Source organism: Anneissia japonica, unplaced genomic scaffold (assembly GCF_011630105.1).
Source record: "Anneissia japonica isolate Jap-2015-1 unplaced genomic scaffold, ASM1163010v1 scaffold288016_len413324_cov198, whole genome shotgun sequence".
Classification (NCBI taxonomy): Eukaryota; Metazoa; Echinodermata; class Crinoidea; order Comatulida; family Comatulidae; genus Anneissia; species Anneissia japonica.
The window spans coordinates 85165-101753 of NW_022739618.1; the positions used below are offsets into that span (position 1 = coordinate 85165).

General features: G+C 33.2%; 2 protein-coding genes across 5 annotated transcripts in view; one reads left to right on the plus strand and one right to left on the minus strand.

The window, feature by feature from the left end:
- The window catches only part of LOC117117949, a 12429-nt gene extending 3595 nt beyond the window's left edge, over positions 1 to 8834 (plus strand). For all 3 annotated transcript variants that reach the window (XM_033262437.1, XM_033262435.1, XM_033262436.1), the window contains exons 2-5: positions 185 to 625; positions 782 to 901; positions 1622 to 1807; positions 5512 to 8834. In XM_033262437.1, the coding sequence (XP_033118328.1) occupies positions 206 to 625; positions 782 to 901; positions 1622 to 1807; positions 5512 to 5571 (786 nt within the window). In that variant the 5' untranslated portion in view covers positions 185 to 205 and the 3' untranslated portion in view covers positions 5572 to 8834. The remainder of the gene's footprint in view (positions 1 to 184; positions 626 to 781; positions 902 to 1621; positions 1808 to 5511) is intronic.
- A 585-nt stretch (positions 8835 to 9419) lies between these two features.
- Positions 9420 to 16589, minus strand: part of LOC117117946 (retinol dehydrogenase 13-like) — a 15619-nt gene continuing 8449 nt past the window's right edge. The window contains exons 3-6 of one of the 2 annotated variants that reach the window (XM_033262428.1): positions 11801 to 11893; positions 11050 to 11250; positions 10479 to 10588; positions 9420 to 9718 (exon numbers count right to left, since the gene is read on the minus strand). In XM_033262428.1, the coding sequence (XP_033118319.1) occupies positions 9545 to 9718; positions 10479 to 10588; positions 11050 to 11250; positions 11801 to 11893 (578 nt within the window). In that variant the 3' untranslated portion in view covers positions 9420 to 9544. The remainder of the gene's footprint in view (positions 9719 to 10478; positions 10589 to 11049; positions 11251 to 11800; positions 11894 to 16589) is intronic. The other variant, XM_033262429.1, reaches the window with a different exon arrangement.

Consider the following 16589-nt stretch of genomic DNA (forward strand, 5'->3'; position numbering starts at 1 on the left):
GTGCTAGCCTTCATTTCCAGACACAAAAAGAATGTGTGGGAAAACCACAACCTTTGTCATACTTATGTAAACAAACAAGGAAGTATTTGTGTTTGTTTGGAAAATCCCACCTAGTCAACCACATTAATTGGTGAAGAGATACATGGTCAGGCTTACCAGTAATCAAGACCTTTTTTACTGTCAGGTGCCTAGGATATACTTTATTATGTCTGGGACTGAGAATTGGTCAAATGGTCATACTTCGAGTAGTGGCCAATTACCTTTAAGTAATGACTCATCGCCTTTGATAAGTGATCAGTCTACATTGGGAAGTGAACACATTCCTTTGAGAAGTGACGAGACGCCATGTAGAAATGATGAACCTTCTTCAGGGAATGATGAACCTTCTATAAAGAGTGACCAGTCTCATCTGAAGAGTGAAAGGTCACTGTCATCAGGGAATGACCAGTCAACATTGAAGAATGACCAAACTTCATTTGGAAGTGAACAATTGCCTTTAATGAATGACCAGTTGTCTGTGACGAATGATCAGTCTTTATTATTGGAAAGTGAACCTTTGGAAGGTTCCATGGAAGTTCAGGAGACTCGTGATCCCATCGAAATTGGATCATCTGGTGTTAGTGTGGTAAGAAATTCAGGAGATCCATCTCCTTTCAGACCGGAATAACAACTAACTAATCTGTTCATGACAGTACTGTATTTTGGGAATACCAGGATGTAGCTGCTAGATAATGTTTAATCGGTTTTTCTTGTTTGTTAATCATCTTTCTTGTTTTCTCAGGAAATGGTTGGAATTACTAAATCAGTGAACCCAGTGGTTCAACAGGCAGAAGTGAACAGCAATTCAAATCCTTTTGCAGAGTATGAATGGATGGGCCAAGAGGAAGAGTTTGATAAAGAGGTACTTATAATGTGAATTCAGTGGCGTATCTAAGAATCTCAAAATGAGGTGGGGGCTGAAGGGGAAATTTATGACTATGACACCTCTAGATGTCCTGAAATGACACTCTCAAACTTAAATTTGAATAGAATTTTAATTTTTGTATGACTTTGAAAAATTCAGGAGTGGGTGGGGGAGGCATCCACGAATGCTTCCCCCTCCCCCTGAATCTGCCACTGTATTATGTAGGCTAGATTTTTGAAGAACATTATTGTTAGGCCATTTATGTACTTGTTGTTACTCCTGGATAAACTATCACGCTATGTACATTGAGTAGCCTCATCCCCAACCTGGTTGATGTAGTCTTTCCAGTCCTGCAGCTCGCTTAACATTACACTTAAATTGATTTCAAGTCGTTAAAATCCTACCAGGATTTGGCCAATCACAAGAGCAATGGTCCAGTTGTGCCGCCCTCTCTCACTAGGGAGCTTTTGATTTGCTCGACAACGCGATGCTAGAACGGAATCACTCATGCATGACCGTCCTACCGAGCAACCTACTTTCGTAGATTTGGCCAAATTGCATTTTAGAATTTACGCGACGAGGAGAACTTAATGTTCTCGCATGCGCAGATGACTTTTAGTGACGTCATTATCTACGTCCTACCGTCGTGCAATCGAAAGGTCCCTATTAAAAGATGTGCTTATCCATGTGTGCATTGTTTTTTGTTTTTTGACCCAGGTACTAGCAGAGCTTGAGGAAGAAGAATTTATTGAGATCTGTTTTGAGGAAATGCTAGCTGAGGAAGAGGCAGACTGTTTCTACCCTCCTATTGATCTTCCACTTCCAGATATCGAGAAAGTACAGGAGGTAGCTAGTGAACAAGTCATGGAGCATGTTGGCCACGATGAGCCTGAAGTGCCAGAGGTAGGTTGCTAACCACATATGAGGGTTGCCATCCTAAACCTGTGTACTCAGGGCTGAAAATTAGCGTTCGCCCGGTCGCCAGTGGTGAACTTTTATAATGTCGGGCAATAATAAATTTCTTGGGTATTGCCCTTCTGGCAACCCTTACTTTGCTCACACTAACCGATCGCCATGGGCAAAAACTATTTTGGATTGGCGAAAAAATAACCAACTGCTTTAGCCATTTGGGCAATGGCTTAAAATCATTTAAATGTTTCAAGTATTTGCTAAAATGCATCTTTTTTTTTTTTTTTTTCGAGCTCCATTTTTCGCTAATCCATAGCCATGCAACGTTTACTTGTTGTTGTATTAGTAGTCTAGCTGCAAACGTCATTTGTTCGCAATTTGTTATTTGTTATTTTAACACGGTGGATGCAGGGTAGTGGCTGTATGACGACAACTACTTGAAAGTTATTAATATTATATTAACGACAACTGGCTAGCTAGTAATGTACCCTTTGGGCACAAACTTACGACAAAGTAGACCTAAAGGCAGCTGACTGTCGGGTACATAACAACTTCCTAGCTTGTATATTTCTCTATGCCTATGTGCACAATGGTGGTAGAAATGTCATTAATAATAATTTAATCAATGATTTTGTGTTCTCATCTGATGCGTAAAATGCATTTAAGTAATAGGGCCTATGTGTAATATTTTAAGAATGCACCACATGGGTTGTTTCGTTACATGGTGTACATTGTAGGAGCGGTTGGCGCACCGGTTGTGGCTTGGACTCCCAACCTTGAGGTCGGGGGTTCGAAACTCTGGCTGTGCAAATCGCTTGTGTCCTTGGGCAAGACACTTTATCTATGGTTGCCTCTCTCCACCCAGGAGTACAAGTGGGTACCTGGTAGGTTCCAACACAACCTGCGCTGTGATTACTAGCTGCAATTTATGGAATGATAATATAATTTCATTTACTAATTAAATTTGGTGTTTCAATGTGTTCCATATGTGTTTGATCCAATGACCGGGGTAGTAATGTGAAGCGCTTAGAGGCCTTGTAAAGGCATGAATGAAGCGCTATATAAGAACGACATATTATTATTATTATTCTGTAGAGCAGATTGACGGCAGTAGAGTAGTTGGTTTAATCTCCCAAGGCTAAGCCTTGGCCCAGATCGTAAGTCCTCGATCTTCGATTTGAAAAATTTGGATGACAGATGATAAGGCCAATGCATTAGACAATGGACTAAATTAAGAATACTAGATAGGCCAGGGAGAAAATCCACAATTCGTCCTCGGGGAGATAAAAATATTCTACATAATAAACTGGAAAAAAATAAAATGGAAAATCCATTAAATAGCCTTTGAAACCCTCAAATTGTCATATTTATGTGGGACTTGCCCCCTGGACTACTTTCGAAAAATTTTCAGCGACGCCCGACCAAGCCAAGTTTGTTTTCATCAGAGGCATCAGCACCTCGTTGGGGACCTTTGACCTCCGGTCGGGCAAATCCTATCGCCACCTTGAAGTAGGGCCTAGGACTTGTATTTGTCCTATATAAGTCTTAACTACTACTTAAAGTATAATAATAAAGTTCAACATCAGTATGCATTTCTAGTTCCATTCCACACTGTATGCTTACTGATGAGTGTATATATTAAAAGTTTCATTCAGTAAGCATTTCTCTATACCTCCAAACGTGCGTGCATTGGCCGAGAAAACACTGTGCGGGGAGAGTAACACATTGCAAGGTATGTGCGACTGATCGGGAAGCAAGAAAAAGGGCTGCCTAGCTAGGGCCTAGAAAAAAATTGAGATGTTATTACAATATCTCAGGCCTAGACTTAACAATTACATTTGCTTATGTCATAAATAGAACTGCTCTGGCATGATTCCAGAAAATGTCCAATCATTATAGCTCTGTAATTTCTGTAAAACCAGAGCAATAGTCCTCCCGAATCTCCAAGCAAATCTTGCGAAGCTTGCACACGGGTCTCTCTCTTCCGGCGACAAATAGATATGACCTACGTTGACCTAACAATTGACCAATCATAAACAAGACTTTTTTGAAGACCGCAGTACGTATCGTGTAGAAGTCTACTGAAAAATAGAGCTACACTTTTGGTTATAAAAATCACCTTTGTGTTGGTCCTACTTTGTTGTAATTGTGTCCAATGGAATCTGTATTTCTGGTAGACTCACTGTTATTAATAATAATAATAATAATAATAATAATAATAATAATAATAATAATAATAATAATAATAAAATTTACTATGATAATAATAATTATAACTATTATAATATATTAATATTGATCATTATTATAACTATAATATATAGGCCTAATCATTTACATAGACCTTTTGTCACTATATTACAATTAGATTGTGCACTCAGATCCTTTAATTGCTGACATTTTGTTTCTCTTGCTACTCTTTCAAATGTTACCGACTGTTTATTGGTTAATCACTTCTCAATTACTTATTGCGTGCCTATTATCTTAGGATTTATCTTGGTTAATTTCTTACAGTTTTTATTTTGATCTGTTCTGTATTTCTCATACGTGTAAACGCTGAAGAAGTACACAGGCGTGTCAGAAATGTGTTCGTCTCGAATAAATTTTGTCTCTATTATGTCAACGTATGCAATTGTTTTATTTTCATTTGTGTGTAATATATATATATATATATATATATATATATGTATATATATATATATAATCAATTTTCTTATTTTGGTCACTGTTGCTGGTTTTGCCATGGCAAACCCCATGTTATAAGACATGTTTAAGCTGCTAGTTAATCACCGGTAAAGAAAATCTAAGATTGATATAATTCTTGGGAGTCCATCCTTAACTAGAAATTATGTTCAAACCCTGGCTAGGAACCCACTCCCTCTGGATATGCTACTGAGCACAACCATGATAATAATTTTGACATGATCACCTCCGCTGATGATAATTAAAGAATGAAAATAAAATGTATGTGTCCATCAAGTATAAAAACTAAGACCTTCATATTAGGCCACCAAAAAAAATTGTTTGCTTGCCCTCCTCCACCCGCCCATACCTTACTGAAAAAAATGGGGGCAGAAAAACGTAAAAAAGGTTGGTTTTATTTTTAGCTTTTTTTTTACAAATAAAAAAAAAATGTGAGTGAATTTTTCTTTATTTTTTGCCAGATGCCCTACAAATTAGTCTAAAGTTGTTGTCTGATGTAAGATACAGTATTGCCATTCTAGTCCTCTGTGGGTCATTTTATTCCATCTGATGAGTATTTTTAAAAAATAAATAAATTTTTTTTAAAACTTTTTCCACCCACCTATATTTATCATTTTTAAAAAAAGAAGGGCAAACATACAATTTATTTTATTTGGCCTTGCTAGTTGCAAAATGCATGGGTGTAAGACTTGGTCTCATAACTCAATTGGTGCAGTATTTAAATGGTAATTGGACGGTCTTGGGTTCAAATCCTAGTGGAGACATGTTTTCTAGCTCTTTGTCTGTTTTTTTTTTATATTTATTATTTACGCTGTTCGTGTGGAATTGAAATAAAATCAAATAAAATATTTATTATAATTGTATATTATGTATATTTATTTTTGTTGGTTATTAATAATTCCATCCTATAATTGGTGTGATACTCTTTAATTTTAAATGAAATAAATATGAGAATATTTATTAATATAAAAATAATAATATATTGTTTTTTGCAGGAGACCCATGAGTGTGAAGAAACTAGTGATTTTATCCTAGGATCATCACCTCAGAGGTAGGTGTGGTCAGCAAAAATGGTTACCATGGTGTTAAACATGATTGGCAGATGCCTTGTCCCAGTAGATGGTTGCTAAAAGGGGCGATTGTATCTTCCTTGTTTGTTACAATAAGTTATAATTTCATTACTATTTTTATATTTGTGCAACATTCTATTACCATGGTATCATGAAATGTACGAAAGAAAGACCAAAAAAAATTTAATGTTTTGAAAGAAAAAGCAAAAAAATGTATCTGTATAGAAGGAAAATAATGTGAAAAAGTTATGAAAAAAAATGTTGGCTTATTTACTATTCTCTCTGAAATAATCCAATCATTTTAGAAAGATTTTTGCTTTTGGACGCTTGAAATATGATGTAGTGGCAAAATGAATCTGCTACATTTTATCTAAGTATTTTTTATTTATTTATATATTTGTGTCAAAGATTTTACACAAGACAATTGCAAATTTATGAAGCATATAAATGAAAAATTGCTTTGTTTGTGTAAAGTGTTCTTCATTTGTTAAGATATTTTGAAATGCAATTGTCATAATAATTTTATTGCGATAGTTATCTTACTGTAAAAATATATTGTATCATTTTAAGAATAACAGTATTTTTCTTTATTCTTTATTGCTTTATATTATTTCGGAAGTTCAGAGGTTAATTTTGCACATCCATTTTAGGTAAACGTACCCAATTTATTCATAACAACAATATATTGTTTATTAGGTAAGCTGTTTTAATTCAATATTCTATTTAGGCTGAACTAAGTTCAACAAAAGTTTACCTGTTGTGACATAAATTTAGTTTTGTAAACATAACTTGTTCCAAGATTTATTTATGATAATATAATATTTTATTCTTTATTATATTTATTTCAAAAATTTAATCTAATGTGACATAAGTATGGTTTGGTAAACAATATGTATCAATCCTTTCAATCAATCAATCAAAAAAATTGGACTCTTTTTATTTAATATTTTAAATATTTTTATATTTATTCAAAGTTATTCATTTGTAATATTCACATACAGGTATTTCATTCTGGTGTTTTTAGGGGCCTTTTTATGTGTTTTAATTAAAGGTAAAGTATTGTTGGAAACCAAATTCTCTAAATTTTATAATTAGTGAGTTTTGTGGAAATACAGCTGTTGATTTATAATCAGTATATTGTATATTGGATTATTATTATGTTGTTATTATTAATTTTTCATGACATGATTATTCTTATAATTTTTGTTATTGGTGACATTATTATTATTATTATTGTTTATTATTTTTATTACCTTCATCATTATCATCATTATTCTGTTTATCAGTACCATCATTATTATTATCATCATCTTTGCTATTGTTGTTACAATTATAGTATTTTTTATCTTTCTTATTATTGCGCATGACACAAAAAATTGATTTCTGTTTACACTTTTTGATTTTAAGTAATATTAATATTATTCATTTTTCTCAAAAATGTTTAAGAAGAAAGTATTTATAGTCAAGTTGCTTTTATGTCATACAGAAGAAATCATAAGTAAACAAGAAATGGTAGAAATTGTTGAAAACATCATTATGTTTTACTTTTGGTTTGTTGTTGAGGCAAAATGTATAAGAATGAGAAAATGCATATAAGCTTGCCTTTGTTTTTAGAAGTACAGTAAACCTTCCAACTCATAGTTTCGTTGACATTTTGTTAAAATATTTCGAGTAGAGTAGAATATCCTTAACACATACCTTATTATAGAGGCCCTTATAAACAAATGCCCTCTAGTGTGGATGTCATTTTCTGAGGCACAGTTCTTCTTCACATTCTTTTTGATGATTTAATGAATATTCATGAAGCTTTGAGACTATACACCATACAATACCTTTTCTAGTTGTCCATTCCATATTGTAAGATTGTTGTATAATAAAATGAAGCCTTGTAAGTCTTTTCAATACATACTACATGACAACATTCTCCCAATTGCTCTGTTGCAATGATGTATAATATATTATTTGTATAATACAGTACTGTACTCTGCAATATTAATTATAATGTATAGTGTTATAATACAACTTGTATTTGTATAATGCTACTAATACAAAGTTATAATGTGGTGTAGTATACCCTATAAAGTATTATATAATTATATTATAATTATTGTGTTTATTATACAGTATTATACATTTTTATACTATGGTAGCATATTGTACTTTATACTTTTACATACATATACAATATACAGTACTCTATACTTTTACTATTACTGTGTATTATATTATATACTATATACAGTAAAGTTATAATAATGTATTATACTTTTATAATTCAGTATATTATACTGTATAGTGTTATAATAGTGGTTATGAATACTGTTTATAATAATGTACTGTATAATATTGTAATATCTATAATATAACACCCATTTGTAATGTTATAATGTAAATCATTATATTATATAATCTTATAGTATAATATTGAACTGATATGTTGTAATAATACATTGTTTTCACCAGAGACAATTTTTATAATGTTATAATAACTCAAAAACATTTTCGATTGATTGTATGTGAAAAACACCAGCTTAATATAGTTCAAATTCATATTTTTGTTCTTTGCATATTCAGTTACTGTATTGAATATATAAATGACATTTATATAGTATTATTTTGCAAAGTTTAATAGTGATAAATTACAGATTTTGATGCAATAGCATTTTCATTACAGAAATGTCCACTGAATAATCTCGAATAAGAAAGTATAATACATATTCCCAGTATTGAAATGCATGCCATCGTGTTGGGGTTCAATATTTTGACATTAATTGTGTCATCATCAGGAATGGAATCATCATTCCTGATGATAACATAATTAATGTCGAAATATTGAATCCCTACACGATTGCGTGCGTTTCAATACTTGGAGTATGTATTATACATTCTTATTTTCATTACATGTATTGAAAAGCAGTCTTTATTGTCCATCAATAAATAGTATTTAAAGGTACAGAATTATGATTAACATGTTAATATTGGAGCCTGAACAACCATTTATACTGGAACAACAGTATGTAACAAACATCTTATTGGTCACATATTAACTGAGTATGAGCAGTGACCTTGATTTGGCACTATTCATCATCTGTATCCATAGTGATAGTTTTATGAAATATAATCCACAAAGTATTTAGATTACTGGTACTTTGTGGTCAAGTGTTATGAGACTGACTTGGTTGTTAATTGTCTGCTGTATTTCATCACCATTGTTTTCTTATTCCGCAATAAATGTAAATCCACCAATACTTTTGTTTACAAGTAGTGATTACTGGGGTGAGAATGCTTTTCCACACAATATTATTAATCTCAATCATCATTTTAAACTTCTAAAAAATGTGCATCGGTTAGCGGCTGATAGAAAGATCCGCCACTGGTTCTAAGCCATTACGAATAGTCATTGAAATTGAATTGATAGGCTATAAAAAGTAAATGATTATTCAAGTAGAGTGGTGTTCCCCTTCCCCAAAAAAAAGCTTGCACCCCCAGTCAGCCCCCTTGCCCACTGAAAAAATGTCCAAAGTAAAAAAAAAAAATCACGCTCAAGTTGTTAAAAATCACTTCTTATCACCCTTTTTTTCAACCTAATGCCACCTCACTTAATCATTGATCCCCTCCTCAACCTTCACACCCCCTCCCCATTTTAATACTACTAGATACACCACTGTTCAAGTAAACACTAAACTTAGGTCAGTTGTCTTTTATTATTTTGGTATAAAATCAGGGGCGGATCCAGAGATGTCCAAAGGGGTGGGGGGGGGGCGAAATTTGGGCCGATCGAGACAACAATGTCATAGGGTGGCCGGGGGCATGCCCCCGCGAACCCGAAAATAACATTTGAGGCATTCTGGACTATCATTTTTTTTCTTTTTCTTTCTTTCTTTCTTTCTTTTCTTTCTTTTTTCTTTTTTTTACCTCCCAAAAGGGAATCCGCCCCTGAAATGTTACAGGCCCTATGCTACAGACTAGTAAGCTTCTCGCTCATCTCCCACAATTCCTTAGCATCATATGCATCAAGAGCCTGCTTCTCGAGTTTCTCTTCTCGACAGTTTGAAAAGAATTTGCCGGTAACGTCATCGACTTCCTCCGAAACCGCTAGGTATATGCTTGTCTGGGCACCTTCTGTAGTCGACTACAATAAAATGAAAAATCAGCATTATTGATCTTATAGACCTATGGAATTAATAGGATTAAGTCTTAAGCTGGGTACGACTGTCGTACAACGAATCCAACTTCGCTCCTTGTAAACGTTTGCTGATTGTCAGTGGCAGTCTGAACCAGGGGTGGCGCCAGGATTTGCCCGACAGGGGGTGGGGGGCCCGATGCCCCGACGAGGGGCCAGATTTCCCAGACGAAAGCAAAGTGGGCGTGGTCGAGCTTCGAATAAAAGGTTTTGAAAGTGGTCAATTTGTACAATTTAGGGGTTTCAAAGGCTTATTTAATCGATTTTAGAGTCTACTAATATGTAGAAAATACATATAATGGTTTTTTTTCACCGACAAATTGTGCCTTCCCCCACCCAGCTGGCGCCATCCCTGGTCTGAATGGATCGTCATTAAACGATTTGTTATGTGCATGTCGTGGTGTTGCGTTCTCCAAGAATCACGTTGGCCACGACATTTGGATGCAGTGAATGCCCAACTTTCGAGAACACATGTCTGGATATCATTTGGATTACAACATTCGGCCTACCTCAAATGTTTATCAAGTGATTTCGGCACCCTCCGTGTCATTGAACCAATATATTAGAATTTGAAGGCAATCATCCTAACCACAGTGCTAGGACTACAGTAAGCATCTTCTTGTTAGGTGTATTAACTTGGGCCAGATTATTTATACATTGCACGTTCTGAAAGTATAGGACTGTCACTAATATACAAAGTAGTACTCACCTTGAAGAACAACCATGATAAACTGCCAAAATTTTGAAGATATTTTGATGACTTTTGGTAAAATTCACTATTTACAATACCAGGATGTAGACAGTTCACTGTCACGCCTGCTAATCATTAAAATTGTACAGGTAAAATATGAGAACGAAATTATAAATTCAGTAAGGTATGAGATTTTTAAGTCTGTCAATCTATATGGTTGTTAAACGTATGTTGTGGGCACGATTCCAGTCGTTCTGAATGTTCCGATAATCAACAAACTTTTTTGTTAACATTAGTGTAGATCCCAACAAATTGCCATCATAATCTTCATAAGTATCCTAATTATACTCATCATTATCATAATCATCATGTTATCACCATCATCGTCATCCTCCTCAACAACTTAAAACCAAACAACAATTGTTTTCATAATTTATTGTCAAAAGTAGTTGTCCTAAAACTCTGTTCACACGACCAAAAAAAAACTCTTGGTCATAAGATTTGATAGTCTGGACAGGGCTTTATTCCAATTTTATGATCTTAATTTTTTTTAAATAATTAGTCATATACCTAATCAAGATTTACCCACCTGCTCCTTCTAACCGCTTTGCAAGTTCCAGTGTGAACATTACATTAGCAAGTTTACTGTGGCAATACATCGCCCCCAACGGCGCATATTCTGCTACGTTCGGATATCCCGACATGAACTCAAACTCCGAAGCTTCACCGAAACGATAGGCCGTCGCCGCGACAACTACTACGCGGCTGGGTGCAGATTTCTTCAATAGATCTAAAAGTGGAATAAACTTTTAATAAATTGATGAGTACATTTCTGTAGAACAAATTTATTGTTATATGAAAAAAAAAATCTTTCATTTGTACCCGAGACTTTGCTAGACTTCCCTGTTAAATACATTGAACTTTTATCATAATATCATACTATTGATCTATTTAGTCTTTAGGCCTATGTCAAAAAATCAATTTCTTTATTTATCGTCTGTCATATGTACGGTAGCCATAATTCCAAATTCACAACGCCACAAATGCGCAACATAAACTTGCAAGATGTAGGCTAATTGGCTGACCAGCAAACAATCTTTTAAGTTTCTCTACAACTTTACATTGTTTATTCAAAAAGTCACGCCGTGACTTCTTAAACCTTGTCCACATTATCAAATTTTATTTGACAAAAAATGTTGTATGCCCATATATATAGTCATGATGTGCCTATATATGGTCATGACGTGATATCATCTTGACCGTATTTAGGCATGTCACATGTTTTTGTCAAATAAAATTTGATAGTCTGAACAGGTCTTTAGACCCTATGAAGGACTTACCCAGAAGCAGATTGGTAAGCAAGAAGTGTCCTAGATGGTTGGTGGCGAATGTTATTTCTAGTCCCTCTTCTGTTATAACTTGTTCATTAGGAGCTAAGGAAAAATGATAGACACAGTCAGCAAGATATTTGTAAGTTATGAATGGATGAGCTTCGTGTTTTCCTAGGTAATTTGAAATCGTATGTCTGATAAGCCGAAATTAAATTTAATATTTGTTGCATTTATAAAAAAAAAAAACCGCATTATGAACTTTCGAAGAGTCACGATAAGAAGCATGTTTCGATGTGTGTTTGCGTCAGGAAAATATTAAGAGTGATATTTTGTCCTACCTGTCGTGTTATCGTACCGAATACAGTACTTAGTACTTTCCGAAATCGCAAATGATTCAGATGGCAATTGAACCCACGACCTTCAGATTACTACCACCGGGCCACAGAGCTTGCGTTTTGTGAGTTTATCCAATCCTCAAGTAGCAGCCGGTAATGCAAATGCTATTTTGATGAGTGCTTGCTTCAGGAAAAATCATAAGAGTGGTGACTCGAGAGTTGAACCCACGACATACAGATAACTAGCCTATGGTGTCATAACCATTAGACCCCCGGTTTTTTTCTTTTCTTTTCTTTTGCAAGTATTTGAGAGCGTATTGAGTACCGGTATTCGATACGACAAAACATTACTCCTAAGAAAAACCTGATTTACAAGCGTTTTTTAGAACTTTACGTGCTTTTAGAAATTATGAAAGCTAATATTATAGAAATATTCATATTTAGGCCCAATGGTGTTTTAAGTATCAAGATTATCTTAGATTTAGTTGCATCTTTAAACTATTTAAACAATTGTTTTCAAGTGAGTACAAAACCTGTTTCCCGTTACCCTCTTCCCAGTGCTAAAAAGTATCACTATTAAGTTCACGTTTTTTTGTTTTGTTTTTTCTTTTTTGTTTTGTCTCAACCCCTCACAAATCGTAATTGTACTCTCGTGAAAATATTGGGGTAAATAAATGAACATGTGCTTTCAAAAATAAGTGTAATAAATACATATTTTTATAGTTACGTTAAATAGTAGTATAAATGAAATAATAATAATATTAATAATTATTTCCATATACCAGTTTGGGATAGGAGGATATGCGTATGCGTTACATAATATGAAATAATGAATGAATAATGGCTCCCAAACTGGTATATATGATGATGATGATGATGATTAATATTATTATTATTTTATTTATATTACTATATAACCTGTCTATAAAAATATGTATCTATTAGGCCTACACTTATCTTTGAAAGCACATGCTCATTCACTTACCCCATTATTCCCATTATTTTCACGATAATGAGTTTCTGATGACCAGGTGAATATAGATTTATTCAGATGCCTTACATTTCATTTCGTTTACGTTACGCGATTGCTATGGTACTATTGCGCTAAATGAAAATAAAATTATTTGGAAGACCCGGGCATTGATCCCGGTACCTCTCACATGCGAAGCGAGCGCTCTACCATTTGAGCTAGTCCCCCAATTACGTTATCATACACGTCCAACTAGACTTTTTTAAATCGATAGATATGCGTCATCTGGAACAATGCGTTATGACGTTATAAATGATTTCTCATGTAATTAATGATTACTATGATTATTATTTAATTTATATTACTATTTAACGTATCTATAAAAGTATGTATTTAATACACTTATCTTTGAAAGCACATACTCTATTTAGACCCAAAATGGAATATACCATTGTTAATGTGGGGTGGGTAGTGGGGTGGACAATGTTGGGTGGGTCTGTTTTTATTAGCTTTACTATAGAATATTATAACACTATGACTTGCTATTATACGCCTTTAATTTATTCAACAGTTTTGACAACATGCATGTATGTAAATAACCATTGTAGATTTCAGTAATCACTGTGCTTAAAGTTTTCTTCTTTTTTCTTTTTTAATTATTTCAACAATAATAAACTTTAAAGCTTTATAGTATTTGTCTATCTTTATAGTATTTATCGTATTTGTCTATCTTTATAGTATTTGTCTAATATTTTAGTATTCTAAATTTATTTAAATTTCTAAAAATACTTGTCCCTACTTCCTTTAAAAATTATTTTCAATTAAATACTTCCATTTAATAATAATAATGTAAATGTAAAAAGTCATATCCATTAATGAATGTAGGTTCTAATAAGATCTTACTTTTTTATCTGTTTTGATTGAAACTAGTATATTTCGATAATAGTGAATACAAACTAATTAAAACAGAATATTTTATTTAGCAGGTTATACATTTACTATTAACAAAAATAAATATTCCATTACATTGATAGAGTACACATAAAATATTTAAGTTTATCTTATTTCTGGTATGTTATGGTATTTGTCTAATATTTAGTATTCTAAATTTATTTAAATTTATAAAAGGGCTTGTCCCGACTTCCATTAAAAATTACTTTCAATTAAATAGGTCCCTTTAATAATAGTAATTTGAAAGTAAAACGTCATATTCATTAATGAATGTAGGGTTATAAAATCTTAATATTTTATAATTTTTTATTTGTTTTGATTGAATTATCACTCCTGTATAATTAATATTTCTTTTTGCGTTAATGACAGTTATAGAGAGACATGCACAGTAATTTAGTTTATTTCCGTAATAGCATGGAGGAAATATATTAATTTTAATATATTTCCTCCATGGTAATAGTGAATACAATCTAATTGACTACCTCCATTACAAATAGATTAGACTTATACTACAATTACATATTTATATTTACATTAAAGAAGATTACAATTATACTGTATGTAATGATATAAGCCTACTATACACCATTAAAAAAACAATACTTTAATACAGAGTATACTTCAACTAGAATTACATACATTCATCATATCAGTTTATACAAATTACAATTATAGATAAACCGGTACCGTATATTTATATTACTTTTTAAATTTGTCAACCTATTAATATGAGTTCCATTTAAATCTTTATTTCGGTCGAATATTATAACCTAGTGCAGTGATTGTTTCTCCCCTGTCTTGGTTCGGTCATTGTATTTGCTGATAATATTAAGAAGTCGGGGAATCACCATGAGAAATCATTCTTAACGTCATAACACATCGTTCCTGATTACTCACTGTATATCTATCGATTCGGAACGTTTAGTTGAATGTGTTTTACGCAATTGGGGGACTAGCTCAAATGGTAGAGCGCTCGCTTCGCATGTGAGAGGTACCGGGATCAATGCCCGGGTCTTCCAAATAATCTTATTTCTATTAAGCGCAATAGTACAAGCAATTGCGTATTGTAAACGTACCGGTAATGAAATGTAAGGCATCTGAATAATTCTATACAATATTCACCTGTTCATCAGAAATTCATTCTCTACTTAATCATTAAGTTGTTAAATGTTTGGACTAAACCTAACTCACTTTGTGCGTCTTAGCTAGAGGGTAAACACTATTCACTATAAAATAATTGCCCATTTAAAGGCATTTGTAGTTTTATTTACCCCATGTCAGTATTTACACGAGAATACAATTACACGATTTGTGAGGGGTTAAGAGATGAAGGCGTACATGAAACATGGAAAAAATATTGATGATCATTTTTAGCACTGGGAAGAAGGTTACGGGAAACAGGTTTTGTACTCTTTTTTTCATAAGCCATTTCACTATCACCATGAGAAATCATTCATAACGTCATAACACATCGTTCCAGATGACTTACTGTATATCTATCAATTCGGAACGTTTAGTTGAATGTGTTTTACGCAATTGGGGGACTAGCTCAAATGGTAGAGCGCTCGCTTCGCATGTGAGAGGTACCGGGATCAATGCCCGGGTCTTCCAAGTAATTTTATTTCTATTAAGCGCAATAGTACAAGCAATTGCGTATTGTAAACGTACCGGTAATGAATGTAAGGCATCTGAATAATTCTATACAATATTCACCTGTTCATCAGAAATTCATTCTTTACTCAATCATAAAGTTGTTATAAATGTTTGGACTAAACCTAACTCACTTAGTGCGTCTTAGCTAGAGGGTAACGTTACTGACAAATTACATGATGAATTTTGTTCTGCTTGGCTTAATGATATCAACCACTTGCAAATTCGGACATATTGTCTTTTTTAAAAACACATTTACCATGGAAAATTATAGTACTAACAGGCCTAATTTATTTGATATCGATACGGTATGTTATGCAATTTTACTAAAATACTAAGAACACGTGCATAACTCCCTCGTGATAGAAAAGGGTGCCATACCTTCTCAGTTACCGTACTCCTCTTTCTAACCATGGAGGAATTATGTTCTAACGTTGTTTGTACCGTCTGTGATACCAGTCAGATTGAAGTCGAATTTCATTTTCTTATCAGTGTTCATTTTTCCGATTTTCGAAATGAGTTGTTTGATTCAATTAGTGAGGGAGCATCACATTCTAAATAATAATTATTTTAATAAATGTGTCTTTTCAGTTGGTGCACATGACCTTTATATTCTTTTCCCTGATATTATAAGCCTAAATTTGATAGTATAATCGTGCTTTTAAGAGACGTGTTATTTAATGTTTATCGTTTCTCCTTTTTTTACAGTAGGCCTACAACTGTACTTCTTGTTTTTTTTTTGTTTTTTGTTTTGTTTTTTTTGTGATTTATCTATGTTAATTGATCAAAATGGGTTTTTATGACTTAATGAATTTAATTATATAACATGTATAAATATTTTATAAAAATCTCAAAGCCGTTTTCCCATTTGCCTCTCAAATTTGTATATATA